The sequence below is a fragment of the Montipora foliosa genome, chromosome 14, assembly GCF_036669935.1.
Source record: "Montipora foliosa isolate CH-2021 chromosome 14, ASM3666993v2, whole genome shotgun sequence".
Taxonomy (NCBI): Eukaryota; Metazoa; Cnidaria; class Anthozoa; order Scleractinia; family Acroporidae; genus Montipora; species Montipora foliosa.
In genome coordinates, this window is record NC_090882.1 from 22,955,960 (window position 1) to 22,973,400 (window position 17,441).

Here is a 17,441-nt window from a genome sequence, read left to right on the forward strand (position 1 = left end):
GGCGAAGTGTGCTACAACCATATTTATGTACAGATTTGAAGCAAAGCGAGAGAAGGAAAGATTCACACTGTATGTTGTTTGTCTACGTTGTCGTCGAAACCTTAAAAGTGGTCATTTTGCGTTGTTGTTTTGACGAGTGCGGGAGAGAAATGTTCAAAAATGCGTGCCGCACGTGCAGCACGAACATTTTGTTCTTTCAACCAATAATATAACTGCTTTTTCAGTGGCGTTGTCTTTGCCATAGCCGTCGTCGTTTCTTAAACACCGTAATGGGTTACTATAGGATTTACCACGGCGACGTCGACAGAAACCGTGTCACCTCAAAATATCCGCTATCGTAAGTCTTTCTTTCCCGATTATTTCATTATTTCACGTCAAGTGGGCGAGGAATCCTAAAACAACTTTGTACGAGCGGTTTCAGAGCCAAAAAAGAGAATGAAATTTGTCGGCTTGCGTTCTTGTTGCAACGCGATCTTAAGTTTTTTTCCGCTTTTTACCAACAATATAATCGTTTTGTGGAGTTTCGTTGCGGTAGCCGTCTTCGTTTCTTTAACTCCCTATAAATATCATACCATTGTTAATGCATGGTTAAAATTTGCCCTCTTGTGAGCTTGATTACTTGATACTAGTTCATCTACTATAAAGTGCAAAACACAAAGAAATAACAGTGGACAAAACCATTTCTTTGTTTTTTCTATTTGTGTTTCTGTTTGTGTTTCTTCCAGACTAAACAAAATCTATCCGTTTAAGCCGTCCGACATCTTAAATACAAAAAGTCTCAAAACAATAGGTTAGCAAACTTATGCTCGAGGTTTCCTGACCAACTAGCCGAAACTGCTTTGCAGCGTTGGCCAGCTACCAAAAATTCGACCGAAGAAGCAACACTGAAACTAGACCTGCAGAAAGGACATAAAAATTGTTTGAAACTGAAGTAGATTGATAATGAAAAGAAAACTTCGTTCGACTTCAACACACATGACTGGCTCTGGCCGTTTTAGTTCATGACCAGAGAGCTCAAAAAGATGATAAACAAACCACGAAACAGTCAGTAAAACAAAACCGAAATTTGTTAGACTTTGACCTGAATAAAGGCATCCCGACATAGTTGAATAATAAGCACTGACTAGTTGTCTTCAACGGAGGGATTCAACTAACAACTTTCATAAATTGTGAAACTCTGAACTGTAACCACGGGCAACGTTTTTGGGAAGGTTACCATATGCTACAAACAAAAACCTCAGAGAACAAAAGTACTGATAATTGCTTTGAAATTTCCGGGATTGCTTTGATTCGGCCCCCAGTCAATTAATATTCCTAAAACATTTCAGAGCGTTTGCGCTTTTCCTCGTTATGAGGAGGTTTGTCAAACTGAAACATGTTTGGCTTGCATATTGCCAACTTATGAGTTGAAGTAATGAAGGGACTATAATTAACTGAGAGTTTCGACCCTCGGGCGTATTTCAGATTTCGACAACGTAATTGAATAATAAAGAAAGTTTTCATTACCAATAAATGCAGTTTGTGGTTTGCGTTTATTATAAAAATCTACCCATCCATGATTGATAACAAAAAGTCGATATTGGGCCAATGCCACTTTCCCTTAATGTGTACAGAAGCTTTTTCAGGCTATCGGCACTCGAGGTCTTTTCAGTCTTCTCTGGGCATCCTTTGGTGACCGAGATTAGAGGGTCATTGTTTCCAGTACATCAGTTACTGCCTTAATTGTCAGTAGACGAACTTGTAAGGTAAGTAAATAAAGAACAATTAAATGGAGAAGGATCGTAGGGCATTTTTCATCGCATAGAGGCTTCATTTTTTCTGTTTTCCCTCTTTCGTATACCTAGAGTTCAGAGTTCAGTTCTCATGGACTCTCACAGCACTATACCTAAATTAATGCAATTACAGACCGATTGTGATGGTGAGTCGAATGGCTGCGATCTTATAGTGTATAGATGAATAAACAAATTGCAGAAAGGGTGTGTGTGTGTTTAGGGGGAAGGTACCGTACAACCTCGCCTGCGAATGAAAGCTTTTTGTATGTACATATGAAACAGAATGAAAGGGTTTTGACAAATTGTTCATTTGCTATCATTTTTAGGTGAGCATTCAAAGAATATTTACGATGAAATTAAAAATGGTTTAAGTTTTAACATAAAGAGGGACAAGGCTTTCCCTGTCCCTTAATCAATGGAAGTTTTTGCTCAAAACAAGTATCCGTGTTTCACCTTGCATTTCCACAGATGATTTTGGAAGAGCTAGATTGTGACTAGGAAAGCCTTGTGTTTATTGAACCTTTCTACGGTTCCTGACACCATGTTCATTGGGGGCAAACACGGCTTAAATTGGAAATTTTGCCGACTTTGAACCACTATAAATTCTTTAAGGTCTGACAGTTGCGGAAAGCGAGAAAACTTCTCAAAAAGCACGTCTATTGAGATTTTTTTCGTGAAGTATGGAGATCAGAATCAAGCTATAACGACCATAAAAGAAATTTATAAATTTCATATAAACCCTTGCAATCAAAACTATGCAAATTCCCGCGAAATTTGAAGGGAAATGAGGAGATTTCTAATATCTAATATCAGACGTTGTGCCTTGTGCAATGATCTAACTTTCCGTTGACTAAACAGCGCAAATCAAATGACTAAAAATATTTTGAAATGTTTGAAATCTGCCGCTTTGTAGCGGAGTTATAGAGGTTCGAATTCGGCAAAATCCCAACATTCACTGTAATTTGCCCCCCAACCAAGATGGCGTCAGAAACCGTGGAAAGGACGATCTATTGTCCCATCAAAATGATGTCCGGCCAAACTTCTGACAGTTTGTTTTCCTTTTTCGTATATTCCGACAACTTAAGACTTTCGACTCCACTAAAGCCTCCAGCTGTAACTGGGTGGAAATGATTTTCCACCTGTGAGAAGTGATTTTTTTTCTTAAAATGAAATCTAAGCCTTCCCAGTAAATCTATAATGATGGAAAACACAATTCTTTAAGAAATTCAATAGCGAAGATATCGTTGACGTCACCTATTGTAATTAAAGTGCCAACCAGAGTCTCATTGGCTGTCGAAACAAAGGGTCTTTTGTTGCTGTGGTTGGTACATTTGAATAACAAAAGCGATGTTTGTAAAGATAAATGCAACAATCCGAACTTTCTCACACAGATTGTATAATTAAGCGATGCAAAGTCTATCAAAATTAGCATATTAAATGAAACCTCTCCAACAATGAATGTTTAAAACAAACACTTATCGATCACTTTACCATCTAAGGGCTCTTTTTCTGTTACCGCAAAGTGAAACAAGCCAGCACTATTGTTTTTCAGCCGGTCCTAAATAGAAAATAACGCAAATCAAGTCAAGCCGGAGAAAATTGTGGAAAAGTACATGTTTTTAATGACCCCAATTGCAACCATTTAAATATATATAAACAATAATCCAAATTGAGGAAACTACCTGCAATGAAGTCAACAATTCGAAATGCAGAATGCCTAATTCACTACTGTTGACCACTTAATTTTTCTTAGTCTTTGCGCAAATGAGCATGCAAGGTCTTGTTTAATTTAAAAGAATTCGATAACCAAAACGAAAGTTAATTTGTAAAGTGACAAAAGCATTTGTTCCAAGACAGCAAGTACGTTCCATAGAAGTTAAATAAATAAAGGTTTGTCCAAAATTCAGTACTATGTGATTCGTACCGTGGTTATATGCCAAACGTTCCAAAAAAATGTGAACTACATCTCTTTATAGAACGCCAAATTTCTTCTTTTTGACTTTCCTTGTACTTTACCAATCATGTGATTGGGTCGCGGTATTCAAGTGTTTTTAACTGCCATTTGGAAATCCAACGATCCACGACCGAATAAATACACCTTATTGAATGGTTTGGCATATAATGCTCGCGGATACTTTGCGAGTTGTGTAATACGAGCAACGAGCAAAATGTAGGGTATTTGTAAAGAGAATTTTCCCCTAGGCGAAATTAAAACGTTTTCTTCTCTACTTTCTCGGGCGCTTTTCTTTAAGTTGTGTTACTTAAGTTCAAACTGGCGTTGTTATTACCAAACAGTAGAGGGAGAAACGAATATTAATTGATTGAACACAATTTCAACTCGATCGTCAAGCCTATTTAAAGTATTTTTAGAACAGGCACGTCATTAAGAGGTTAAAGAGCGCTTTTTCGTTTTATTGCATTCTAAAACAAACAAACACAAACACGAAAGAATTCTAAATAATTAATAATCAAAACTCCTTTAAAACACATCAAAGTCAAGCCGTGACCAACGTTCAACATGGAGTATATTTTATACCGGCTATGGATAATGACATATTCCGACTGGATGAAGTTAAGTAAATTTACTGAATGTTAAAAACATTCGAGCTATTTCTACATATCTAAGTTACAAATGAATTACAAAACATAAAGTCAATTTACAGCAAAAAATGATTAACCGAATAAAATTAGAAATCTAACTTTAAAAGGGCCAAAAATAAGCTGGAACCCTGAAGATAGGGAGTTTCCTGCACTTAAATAGCCTTTTAAGTGTGCAAAAAATTAACGATTATAAGAACAAATATTGAAATCATTGCACAGATCGATACTTCTGGATAGCTACCGACTCATCTACCAGATAAAGCTATGTCAGTTAGCTGGCTTTTAACAACCGAGGCCAGGTTTCCTTAACAATGAACAAGGAAAACTATATCATCGCAGTTATAGAATCCAACTTAGTTTACTATTTTTAGCTCAGCACGTCTTTTGGGAAAAAATGAATCTGAATAATGAGTTAGCATTTGGTATTTTGAAGACAAATTACAGATACACAATTTATATCAAAACTTAATCTGCAATTTCTATAAAGCACTGAAAAGAGATAAAACGCTATATGTTTTGTACCTCTTTATTCAAATACCATAGCACCATTTGCTACTCAAAAGACCCCTGAATGGGCTGTCTAATTGCCTTCGTTGCCAGTGCCTTCGGGGTACGTTTAAGGTTTATTATAAGAATTCAGCCATCTGTGATTGAGAGCTTAATACTGGCTTAATGCCATAGGATCTCCGTTGAAGGAAATAAACTTTTACCTATACATGCCCCAGAAAGTTGTGAACAGAACCCCATCAGTCTTCAGCCAACTGTCTCTCATCCATCGGCAACCGCGATCAGGTGGTAGTTGTTTCGAATACACTTCTTTGAGGCAAAAGTAAAAGGTGAGTGGAGTGCCCTCAGCTAAACAATCAAACATTCTGTAAACTTACAAAAAAATGACATTCTTAAGGCCAAAGCTTTCTATTCATAGTGATTTTCCTTAATTTGTTTCATACATACACACGTCCTTTTATTGAGATTTCCTTTACAGGGCTTTTCAGTCACAATGTGCTAACTATTTACAGGAAAAATGCTAAAACTAATAAACTAATTGAATATTAAAATGATGAAAGTCATTTTAAGAAGATATTTATAAGTCTCTTCTTAAAAATTCGACATTCTGCTACATCCTTCGTGTCTCTGGGTATTCTTTTTTAACATGTAACGCTTCTAAAGGCGACAGATCGCTGCCTTGTTTTGAAACTGATTTCGGTAGATTCAGATCTTTTTTAGTATCTTGTGTTTCTATCATGAAGAGCTAGTAGTATAGCCATGTTGTTCGTGTATCTATTCGAAGTTTAGGTCTTGAAGCTAGATATAACGTCTTTTCAATTATCTCGGTCGATCGGCAACAGTGCTTCTCTAGCTTTCCCTATCTTTCATTGCATGATTTCCCCAAGCATTCAACCATAGGTACTCAGAGCTATGTGTAAACTTGTCGACGGGATTGAAATAGCTGTGATTTTGGTGAACATGGGTAACGCATTAAAAATACTGCAAGGGGGGACCACTGATCTTGGAAAAGACTATTAGTGGGGGAGACACGTTCTTCGGTTCCCAGAGCCCTCGTTTCTTTTGGTCGATAAGTGAAAGCGAGTAGCAGAGGACGTGAAAGGGCAAGACAATTCCAAAATTATTTTTGTGCGAATTAAGCCTTGTTCCCGCTTAAGTTACCACAAAAAAGTCAGTCATTCCATGGACTTATTAGTCAGCGCTATGATCTGCATTTCTGGAACGTATTTCTACATCTTTCAACTGGTAAAATTGCCAGCGAGATGATAATATTAGTTTACTACACATTAATTAGTTCGGAGCTTTAAAAGAACGAGGCACTATTGTCATTCAATGATATGGAAATATGTGACACTGTAATCTGTACTCAAGATGATAAGTCTAATTTCAGTTTCAGATGATCTGGAGGATTTGTTAACTAGTTAAGAATTGTGTAACTTAAATATCGCACGTATCATCGAGCCATAATGCGGTTCAAGATCGATTAGTGTGTCTTATATCTAACGGCTGATTAGTTCTCCAAGCGGGATAAATTAAGTAGTTTGGTTTATTGCGCAATCTCCTGTGTGGAGATCTCTTTGCGTGAAAGTCCTTTGAAGCTGTTAACCAATAGCTGAAGTACAGAATTGAAACGGTTTGTAAGATGAGTTTAGCTCAAAGTTGCGAATATCTCTTTGAAGAGACAGCTTTATTTCATTTATACTGTTCAAGTAGCGTTCTGAAAAGAGCTAACTAAAGGCATTCCTGTATTGTGTTCGTTTACAAAATGTCAGTGACGATATTGTTTGTGTCCATCAGTGAGTTTACCTCACAGTTTGTTTAGGGCGTATTAAAGAACCTCTTGTCTTTCATTTCCTCGACGGAAACGCCTTCGTGGAAGTTGTTTTACAATTGAATGCCGGAGCAGAACTTACCAGGCCTTCGAAAAGTTCACTGATAACAGAATATCATTCATTTTTCTTTATCGACAAACTTTTGCACTGTGAGTATCCCAATGGTTCCTGTTTTTTTTGTTTCAAACTCGATCATCGAGAGTCATATTCATTCCAGTCTTGAAACACTCGGTTTACTATGAATGACCCGCATCTGTGAAGCCACTGCCCACTTAAGGCGCTGTTACACTGTGAAATATTGAGCGCAACTTGTCGACGAGCACGTTGTCGAAAGTAGAAGAAAGTAGAGCCGCTGTTAAGTTCTGCTTTTCGTGCAAAGTGTCTCGCAACGATTTTGGCCGTTGCAGGATACGTTACACTAAACAATTAATGACTGGTCCCAAGGGAAACAGTTCATTTTGTTTCCCGAGAATTTCAATGTTTCTCAGAGGTGCAGTACCCTGCAAGCAGAGTCTCTTTCGAGCTTTCTAGATAAGTCGGGAAGAGGAAAGTAAATTCTGCTCGCCGCCTGCACATTTCGTATTGAGCATGCGTTGAAAATTTAAATGTCTTCGGTGTCAGTCACGGGTGACCAGTGACCACAAAACCACAAAATGAAAATAAACAGTCGGGATATTTTCCAACAACTCTGGCAAACACACGACAATCAAGGAATCATTTCATTGGAAAATGCCATTTTATTTTTTTTACTGAAAAATTTATAGGTTTCTGTCAGACTAATTTCTGTAACCGACACATGGGAAAAACTCATGGGAATTAAAACAGTTAAAATTGCCACGCTGTTGTAAATTTCAAAATATTGATGATGCGTGGCGATTGATCATGCGCAAAAATTAAAAAAACAGGTTTGACAAGTCAAAACTGGACTGACTCATCCAATTCTTTGGATGAGCGGCAAATCAAAGAATATGGAGGCGGCGAGCAGAGTCTACTTTCCTCTTCCCGAATTATCTAGGAAGATCGAAAGAGACTCTGCTCGCAGGGTAAAGGAGAAGCCGAAGGAAACATTGAGATTCGAGAGAAACAAAATGAACTTTTTCCCGAGGGACCAGTCATTAAGTGATTTGTTATATAGCACAAAAAGAAAAACGTGCAACGGCAACAGCAACGGCGGGTAACAGTGCACTGTTACCCTCTGACGTCATAGATTTTGCACTGTCGCCCTCTAAGAGACTTTTGGCGGGAAACAGTTTTATTGCTAGATGTCATGTGACCTCGAAGTAACCACTGAGAGCGCGTGCTGCTGGGGGAAAATTTTCAGCTATATAGAGGATATTACACGGTGGCGAGAAGATATGAATTTTATGTTCGAGTGGCAAGAACAATATCTCACGAGTGAGCGAAGCGAACGAGTGAGATATCGTTCTTGCCACGAGAAAAAAAAATTCATATCTTCGAGCCAACGTGTAATGTTCTTTTTATTATATGGAGACTAAATATTGATAAATTCCGATTTTATTGTGTTTCAAAGTAGTCAAGTTTTACAAATACTGCTAGGCTTTATAAAAAAGGCGGGAAAAAAAGGCGGGAATCGTGACGTCATTGAACGATGCGACACTCACAAAGGTGACATACGGAAAATACGCCACTCGGGTCCCGGATGTAGTGGCGTATGGAATCTACGAGTGGTTTAGTTCCCAGTAAAACACTCTCCTCCATATAATAAATAACAATATGAAATGTTTCGTGCAACTTGTCCCGCCACAATATCGCCAAAACATTGCGAGACAAGTTGCACGAAACATTTCACAGTGTAACAGCGCCTTTAGATCGCAGAGTCGTTTCCTAAAGAGATACGTCAAATATGCAGCAAAAAGGTTCTTGGTTTCTTTTATTGTTGTTACAAAATTGTTAGATAACCAGTCAAATAAAGATAAGAATGCTAACAACAATACTCGAATCTAAAATCCAGAGCATCGGAAATTGGGATTCAGATGACCGCGGAGGTCACAAAGCCTTGAAATTCGGAAACCAGCAGGCTTGAAGTTCTGCTGATTGCCTTTCTTAAATTCCTGCGGAAAATGCTTTAAATACCTGCGTGACTGGCTATTGTAACGCTGCAACTGCAGATTAAAACATGGAGTTTGCAGGAACTGAAAAAGCCAGCACTGTACGGTGCGGAACCAATTTGACTTTTGAAAGTTTCTGTTTCTGTTTTAATGAAGTGGGATGATGAACTCTAACAAGTTGTATTCCTCTCCTTCTTCGCATTCAAAAATATTTCAAATTTTCACATTATTTCGTAGCAACACCGATCGCTTTTTTTTTAATGGTACGTCAAGGTCGGGGACGAGAAATTTGTGATACAGTTGCGCGTGTATCGCATGGTTTTGTAATCAATCCACATGTTGTCATTCTTATTTGATTCACATACCTTTTGCAGATTGAAAAATTTGACTGCAATCATTGAAACTCACAAAGTAAAATGGCACATTCAAATGAGTTATACGTTGTGGAAAAGCAAGACGCCGAGGATGACATAGTTAGAGTCGAGCCGATGACGGTAAGAGAAAATTGTAGTTTTTTTTATTTACTGAAATCGCAGGTCAGAGTGGTTTTCAAGTGAGTGTCGCAAAAAAATACCAAAGTAATTACTTCGACCAATCACAGCAGATGCAAACAGCACAATGAACCAATCCAAATTCGTAGCAAGTCCATGAAACTTGCTCAAAGCGCGGGAAAAGTCGCGCTTGCTAGTCGCCATTGGCTTTGACTTTTCTTCTCATTGGTTGATAAACTGGCGCGAGATTTTTCAACCAATCACTAAGCGTAGCAATTGCAATCGCGTAATAACTTTCGACAGTCACTTGAAAACTGCTTTACATACCAGAGCTGCTTCACTGATTTGGGATACCACACTGAGTTAAAGTCAAATCAACAGTTGTTTTTTAATGAGAGGAGAAAACAGTAGATGAAGGAGAAACTTGGGGAGGGCAGTAGATTCAAACAGCAGCCCACGACTAGGACCGTTCAACTTCGATCATTGTATTTGTGGTACTGCGTTTTTACAGATCGAGTTATTTTTAGATTGATTTTCCCGCGAAATCAGACCTTTCCAGCTGATCACAAGTCCTGCATGAGAAATTATTACACATGGTAGTGAGAATGGTCACTCGTGCAAGAACTCGTCTAAAAATTGCCTGATCTGTTAAAATTCCGTCACATAGACGTGGTATTGGAGTGACTTGGTTATCGACTGTGGATTCAAAACAAACGCAATCGAAATAGGACGCCGAATTCGGCTTCGTGGAGGGTGCGATACAAAACAGTAATCTGGAGAACTTACATTGAAAAATTACTGAGATGTTCAACTGATATCAAGCCCTTTTTACCAACCACCTCAATCTCGTCTCCAGAGTCCACCGGCGCACCGCGCACCGGTAGCTCAGTTGGTTGAGCACCGGGCTGTCACGCAGGAGACTACATTTTTACATTTCTTTTACCTTTATTCATACTACTCACAGAAACAAAGAAACAAATGACACGTTCTTAATTGACGCTCAGCTTGGGCTTGTTCTTAGTATATTCACGGCTTTTGGTTAATCTCAGCGTTCACGAAGAGTGTATACTTTGTCTTCTAACTAAACAGATTTTTTTTAACTGTACTTTAAGGTGAATGTGCGAGAAATGAAAAATCCTATTAAAAGGAAGCCGAAAGCATTTGGTTTGTCTTATCTCGTCAACGAACATCCACCATGGTACCTTTGTATATGGCTGGCTTTCCAGGTGAGGGAAAAAAAGGCTTATAATATTTTGGTATTCAAGTTTAACATTGTTAATTCCAGTTCTAAGAGCTTTAATCCACCCACTTTAATGATTCTCAATGTTATGCCTTCACTGAGAATATCTCTTCTCAACATTGCTTTAATATTTTCAGCATTTCCTAACCATGTTGGGATCAACATTGGCGATTCCCTTCATCCTTCAAATTCCAATGTGTTTTCAAGGTAACAGACTTGTCATCAGTGAAATTCTCAGCACTATATTCTTCGTATCTGGAATTGCCACCTTGCTACAGACAACCTTTGGAGTGAGGTAGGTTTTTTTTGCTTATTCATTCATCAGCTATCTACCTATCTATCTATCTATCTATCTATCTATCTATCTATCTATCTATCTATCTATCTATCTATCTATCTATCTATCTATCTATCTATTTATCTATCTATCTAGCTAGCTAGCTAGCTAGCTATTTATTTTTCTTGCTATCTATTCAGCTATTTATTTATCTATGCATTTATATCAAGGGTTTTCTTGCCCCTACTTACTTCTCCAATCCTCTTAGTTTCATCTTTACATGGTTGAAATCAGAAATTTTTCATCGTTTACGTTGCTGATTCTCGGAGCCTAGATTTCTTTCAGCCTCATGTCTCAGATTACATGTTTGCAAATTACCATTCTTTTCGTGAGGTGCTGATAAATGTGTATAAATATGTACATATTTTTTACAGGCTTCCTATTGTTCAAGGGGGAGGTTCGTTAGCATTTGTTGGACCAACATTTTCCATCTTATCCCTGCCGCAGTGGAAATGCCCGGATCTAAGCAGTAAGTTTTCCTTGACTTTTGGAGTACAACGTTAGCCTTCTCCAGGGTTTCAGGTAAAAGGAACAGGGAAACTGGCGAGAGTGTGACCCGCCTCTCCCTAGTCCCCGCCCTTTTTGCGACTAACCAGGAGCCTGGAACAAGCCTTGTTTCTTGAATGCATTTAGTGCATCCTTATGAGCGAAATATATTTAATGCAGTCAGAACACACCATTTCATCCGGTCAATTAGCAACCATAGACAGCTGCTTCGGCCTTGCTGGGCCTCATCTGCATGGCGTAGCTATCTTTTTCTGTCAAAACTGTTTTCACCTTTAATTGATAACAAACCACGATAGTTTTCTGTTTACACTGACAATGACCAATACTTTTCTCTTTCAAGCCCATGGTAACTCGACTGCAAATTCAGATCTCGACCTTACTGAAGTCTGGCAGATCCGAATGAGAGAGGTAATATATGGCTGTAGTCCCAAATTATATCCTATGCAACAGGTGCCCAATTTATAGACCTTAAATTATTCATAATGGCGGGTGAATAGAATATTCTGTTTGTAAAACGAGACACCCTCTGGAAACAAATTCGTAAGATGTAAACAAAGGATAAACAGTTGTTTCGCCTTCAAGTAGATTCGCCTACACTTAAAGGGTCTTTGTCACGTTATTTTAGGATGTTTAGGAGAAATCTTCTGTTAAAAAACCTCTGTTTAAACCTCGAAAATGGTAATGTGGAATTCCTCTTCTAATTAAATTATCGTAACATCACAAACACGACGATTCTGAGCAAAAACGACCGTTACAGAGGCGATGTGCGATAAATTTGAAAAACGTCGTGCCGACTTTTTTCAATATTACTCAAATGCAATCCGTTTCAATCTTGTCCGTTTGTGTCCAGCCACGCTTCTCTTTTCTTTTGCTGCATTTCTTTTATGTACTTCAACGGTTGTAAGTGGTTATTGCAATGTTTCATTCTACTTTTTAGGCATTTTCCGAATCTTCCGTTCATGCCTTCGTGTCTTCTAATGTTAACTACTGCAACTTGTTACTCTACAAGATCCCACAATATCAACTTAACCGACTGAAAAAGATAATGAATGCAGCCACACGCATTACTTGTCGTGTGCCACGATTTTCTCACATCATGAACGCCTACCTTAATACATCTACACTGACTTCCAGTTCAGTTCCGAATCAATTTTAAGATTGCTCTCTTGGTATTTAAAATTCTACATGGTCAGGTTCCGTGCTACCTGGCTGACCTTGTGTATGTGAAGTCATCTAAACGCCAAGCCCTACGAAGTGACAACCAGCTACTTCTAGATATGCCTCGTACAAAATGCAAGACCTTCGGCCATAGAGCTTTTGCATCTGCTGCACCTAAGATCTGGAATGCGCTCCCACTATCAATCCGCAAGTGTGAAACCCTGGACTGTTTTAAGACAAACCAAAAGACATTTATTTAAGATTTCATTCGAAATATGAACCTTAAGAAAAATACCTTAAAGTATCTTTACATACTCAGTATTAATTTTATCTAATTGAACTATTTTGTAATATAATGTATAATGTCTATATATTCTTTCTGTAGACATTTTTCTATATGTATATATAACGTTCCATTTTTTATATTTTCAATTGTTGTTAAGCGCCTCAGAATACGTATGTACTTGATGCGCCATATAAATTACTAAATTATGATATTAAATTATTTATTATTTTGGGTGTTATGAAATTACATCATTTCCCGTGATATAGCCCCTTTAATTAGATTCCCTTACATTTGTAGAGAGAATTTTGCACAATCGGCGGAAGATTCACATAAAAACGAACTGAACTTGAGATTGTGCGATTTCCAATAGAAATGTTGCCCGTGTTAGCGAAACGACTCTGTGTGAAGGCGAACGGACCTTACTTGTGTCGGGCGAATCGACTTCAGTGTAGCCGGGCAAATCGGCTTAGATGCGAAACGACAATAACAAGTTGAAAATAAATGAATGGGCTACTGTAGAGAAAAAACGTACTTTAGAAGACTACACTGTATTAAAATGAAATTATACTTTATACTTGTTTTCTAGATTCAAGGAGCTATCATGATGACAGGATTGATTCAAATTGTGATTGGTTTCGCCGGTGTTGTTGGCTTTTTCCTTCGCTTCATTGGGCCTCTAACAATCGCACCTACAATTACTTTGATGGGAATTTCACTGTTCACTGAAGCAGCCGAAAGCGCAGGTAAATCATGCCGACTTGTTAATGACGGTGCCCACTATTGTCATTGCGCAAACGTTCTGCGCATCTCGAGATTCTCGGATTTCCTATGGGTGGTGCTTATTAAGACAGGGATATTTTTGCGCGGTTTAAAACTATGCGGAGAAAGTAGAACTTAGCAAGTGCTCTTGGAATCCAAAGAGAAAATTGGGGGTAGCCATGCATTTTTCAGAGATGATTAAGCATCAAATTGGAAAAGAACGTCATACATAGCTTTGTAATTTAAAGCTTTTTACAAATATTGTTGATTGAGTATCTTCGAAAAATGCGTGGTTACCCCAATTTTCTTTTTTGATTTGAATTACACTTGTTAATATCTACTTTTCTCGCATATTCAGTAAACCGCCCAAAATACCTTTAAAGTAGTAGGCACCATCCTCAAACGGGAAGAGCACACTACTGCCTGCCTTAACCCTTTGGACTCCCAGGAATGACCAGCAAGTAAATTCTCCTTACAATTTCAATGAAATGTCAGTCAGACAGATATTGAGAATCAATATAATTATCAGCTTAAGAGGTGTGATGTTGATATAACACCAACTTCGTGACTATCTAAGAAAGAAATCTATGGTTCTAGTTCGTAGAATGAAAGTTTCGATCTTGAGAACGAAAAGATTAAAAACATGGAAAGTCTCTCATTCGAACTTTTCTCTCTCGATGTCTGTTGCCAACAGACATTGCCAACAGACATGGAATCAGCTAAAATCAAAGACGTTTCTTTGATTTTTGCCGAAATGCAAAGTTCAGCTAGTGGCAAAGCTGCGCGGAGAATGGGTAGAGCGCTCACAGCGCCTCTCCCCATTCTCTCGCGCCAGAAATACCACATCAGCTACGTAGGCTACGATTGTCCTAGACACGATGCCAATTCCCTCTATTATTAGCGACCTTTAGACATAATAAACGCATTGAGGACGTTCGTTCATGATCAGAAAAGCGCAATGCGCGTGCGCGGCTGGCAATGAGTCAGAGTCATCGTTCCCTTAGTCAGCTTGTCGGGAAAGAGAGACTCTGGTCGAATGCAAAAAAGGCCATATTTAATTGGTTGCTGAAAAACGGTTTTACTTCCTGCCATTTTCAATTTTCAAATTCTAAACTCAAAAATTGTGATTTCTTTTGGATTTTTATCTATAAGAAGTTGAAGATGATCTAGAAATAAATCGTTTTACAACTTGCCAGTTCCGTAACGTTTTTGTTTTGGTAAATACAGCAGTTGTCACTTGCGTGACACCAGATACTGAAATTGTTTTGATTGATAAAATGTATCTCGTTAGTTTCTTATTTTCCGCAGTTGAAATGTCTCGAGTGTATCAGGAGATGTATTTATACTCATGTGTACTGTCTGGCGAGTGAAAAGTAAGCGCTTTCGTGGCAAGGTGACCTCCAGTGTTTTTGCTGATTTCTAACCGTCTCCCCTCACGCACCCGCAGTTACTCAACCGGAACCAGAGTTTTCTGGTTCCGGTTCTGGATTATTTCAGAGCCTCCCGCGCCCGTTCCGCTGGACAAGGGTAACGGAGGCTCTGGGAACGAGATTGGCTTGTTGTCTGCAGAGCTCGTTCCAATGCTATGTTTTCGATTTAAACATTCAATTTTTTTCGTTTTCCAGGAAAACATTGGGGAATCTCAATGATGTAAGTGTTTATATTAACACTGATACTATCTATTGATCATCAGTTATCTTTGATTGAGAAGGTGAATGCTTAGTGATAGTAACTGAAACAAGTGACTGTATAACCCGAGGGATATAAAGACATGATATGTAAAAGAACGTGTGGTTCAGCTTGTTGCGAGCAATTTTCTAAAAGCCACATCATTTTCAGCATAATTTTAGTTGCTATGCGTATCGTTTTCTACAACTTATGTACTTAACTGTTTTATAGCGGAGCTCCGGTTGTGACGGGGGGGCCAAGCGTAGCAACATACTCATATAAACCCATGAGTTGCTTTTCTCATAGTAATCACGGCAAGTGCATTGCTCGTGCGCGAGTACGCACAAGTCGCACAATAATTAGTAATATCCTAATAATAATAATAATAATAATAATAATAATAATAATAATAATAATAATAATAATAATAATAATAATAATCAATACTTGTGTCCATAATGGCGTCCATACTCCAGCTACATTCAGCTACATCCAGGAATCGCACCGGTCTACGTTGTATCTGCTCTTCCAGAAAAATGCACTTCGCATTACTCTCCCACAGTTAAGTCTGTTGAATATAACTGCTACACGGCCAACGTTTGCAAATATGTAACTTTTCCTAACACTGAGATTGACAGGTATTTCCACGTAACGTCACCAAATGTTACGTCTGTATATGCGTCACAAAGTGTCTCACCTTATTTTGGAATATCCATTCTGGTCATAACCCATGCGATAGTGGGGGCATCTTTAACAAAGACTGAGAACGGGAGAGTGGGGTTGGTAGGTTATAACCCCACCCCCTGTTTGGCCTTGGTTAACACCAGAGCAGTAGCCCCTGATACTCGTTTGTCTTGGTCAGATTTCTTAGCCCTGTCGATCTAAAATGGTCTCCGAGTAACAAACTTCTAACAATGTCTATTTCTTTGTATTCCAGGACTATCGCACTGTTGATCCTTTTTTCGCAATATTTGAGCAAATTCGACGTTCCACTTATTTCCTACAGTAGAGCTCGCGGGTTTCATGTCACTCACTACCCATTGTTTCGATCATTTCCAGTGAGTATACCCTAGCATTCCATATTTCATAAGTGAATTTAAACAAACAAAAGTTATGTGAAGACGGCTTAAGGTTTCGTTTTATTCTCCTCTAAAAGTATCCCCCGCTCACCGTCTTAAAAACATATCTCCAGATTCATTTGCCAGGGTTAAATATAATTCCGTTTGAACGCCCTTTTAGAAATAGAAGCGTTTGATATTTTTTTGTTGGGGTGCCTGTGTCGATGGCGGGATTAACGTGCAAGCCATGCAGCGACGAAAGCCGCCGTGATCAGCGAAGTCGTTACAATTTTCGGGGCTACACCGCTAAAAACACGGACACGTTCAGTCATTCTTGCTCATGATCAAGTATCCGAGCGAAGAGAAACAGCCTGAAGCCTTTATCTTCATCAATTGATAATTAAATAAGGTGGATTGGTGTTAGAGTAGTTTTCAATTGAGTGTCGAAAGTAATTAGCGAATTGCTTTGGTTTATGATTACTTCACTCAGTGATTGGTTCAAAGTTTTCGCGCCACTTTTTCAACCAATCAGAAGTGAAACCAAAACCAATCGTGGCTCGAGCGTGCACATTTTCCCGCGTTTTGTGTCAGCTACGTGTAATTATCTCGGGTTTTGATTGGTTTATCGGATTGTCTCCGTCCTTTTTGATTGGCCAAAGTAATTACTTTGGTTTTGGTTTTATGACACTCGATTGAAACTCTCTCTAAGTAGGCATGTTTCTCAAAGTCGATATATTTACCGGTTAATATATTCAATCAAACCAGAGAAACGCGTCAGTTGAAGACTATAACGATGACGGTTTGCGGACAGGAAAAAAAACACTACAAAATTGTGAATGACTGCACCTTTTTGCTTGAAAGAACTTGAAATGACCTTGATAAATTTATTTAGCTGTAAATGAAACGGGACGGGACGGGACGAGCTGTAAATGGAACGGGAGCAAGTCTAGAGCATCAGTTTATCCCAGTTGATTTGGAGTTATGGCGTCTCTGTGGTGTGCCAAATCTCAATTCATATTCAGCATCCGACGAAATTGAAAATGCTCCTTGTCTTTGACCAACAGATTATTATAGCGATTGTATCATCTTGGGTCATTTGTGCCATCATCACTGCTGCCGGAGGTTTTCCTTCAGATCCCGACAACCCGAATTACTT

At 38.6% G+C, this 17,441-nt stretch overlaps 1 protein-coding gene across 3 annotated transcripts in view; it reads left to right on the plus strand.

Annotated features, from left to right (window-relative positions):
* The first annotated feature begins 1,586 nt into the window (after positions 1–1,586).
* The window catches only part of LOC137985116 (solute carrier family 23 member 1-like), a 20,874-nt gene continuing 5,019 nt past the window's right edge, over positions 1,587–17,441 (plus strand). The window contains exons 1-10 of one of the 3 annotated variants that reach the window (XM_068832606.1): positions 1,587–1,745; positions 9,156–9,275; positions 10,385–10,498; positions 10,650–10,807; positions 11,224–11,318; positions 11,697–11,764; positions 13,387–13,543; positions 15,185–15,209; positions 16,165–16,285; positions 17,350–17,441. The exon at positions 17,350–17,441 is cut by the window's right edge and continues 65 nt beyond it. In XM_068832606.1, coding sequence (XP_068688707.1) covers positions 9,198–9,275; positions 10,385–10,498; positions 10,650–10,807; positions 11,224–11,318; positions 11,697–11,764; positions 13,387–13,543; positions 15,185–15,209; positions 16,165–16,285; positions 17,350–17,441 — 908 coding nt within the window. In that variant the 5' untranslated portion in view covers positions 1,587–1,745; positions 9,156–9,197. Of the gene's footprint in view, positions 1,746–5,067; positions 5,210–6,750; positions 6,862–9,155; positions 9,276–10,384; positions 10,499–10,649; positions 10,808–11,223; positions 11,319–11,696; positions 11,765–13,386; positions 13,544–15,184; positions 15,210–16,164; positions 16,286–17,349 lie in introns of those variants that run through there. The other 2 variants (XM_068832607.1, XM_068832608.1) reach the window with 2 other exon arrangements.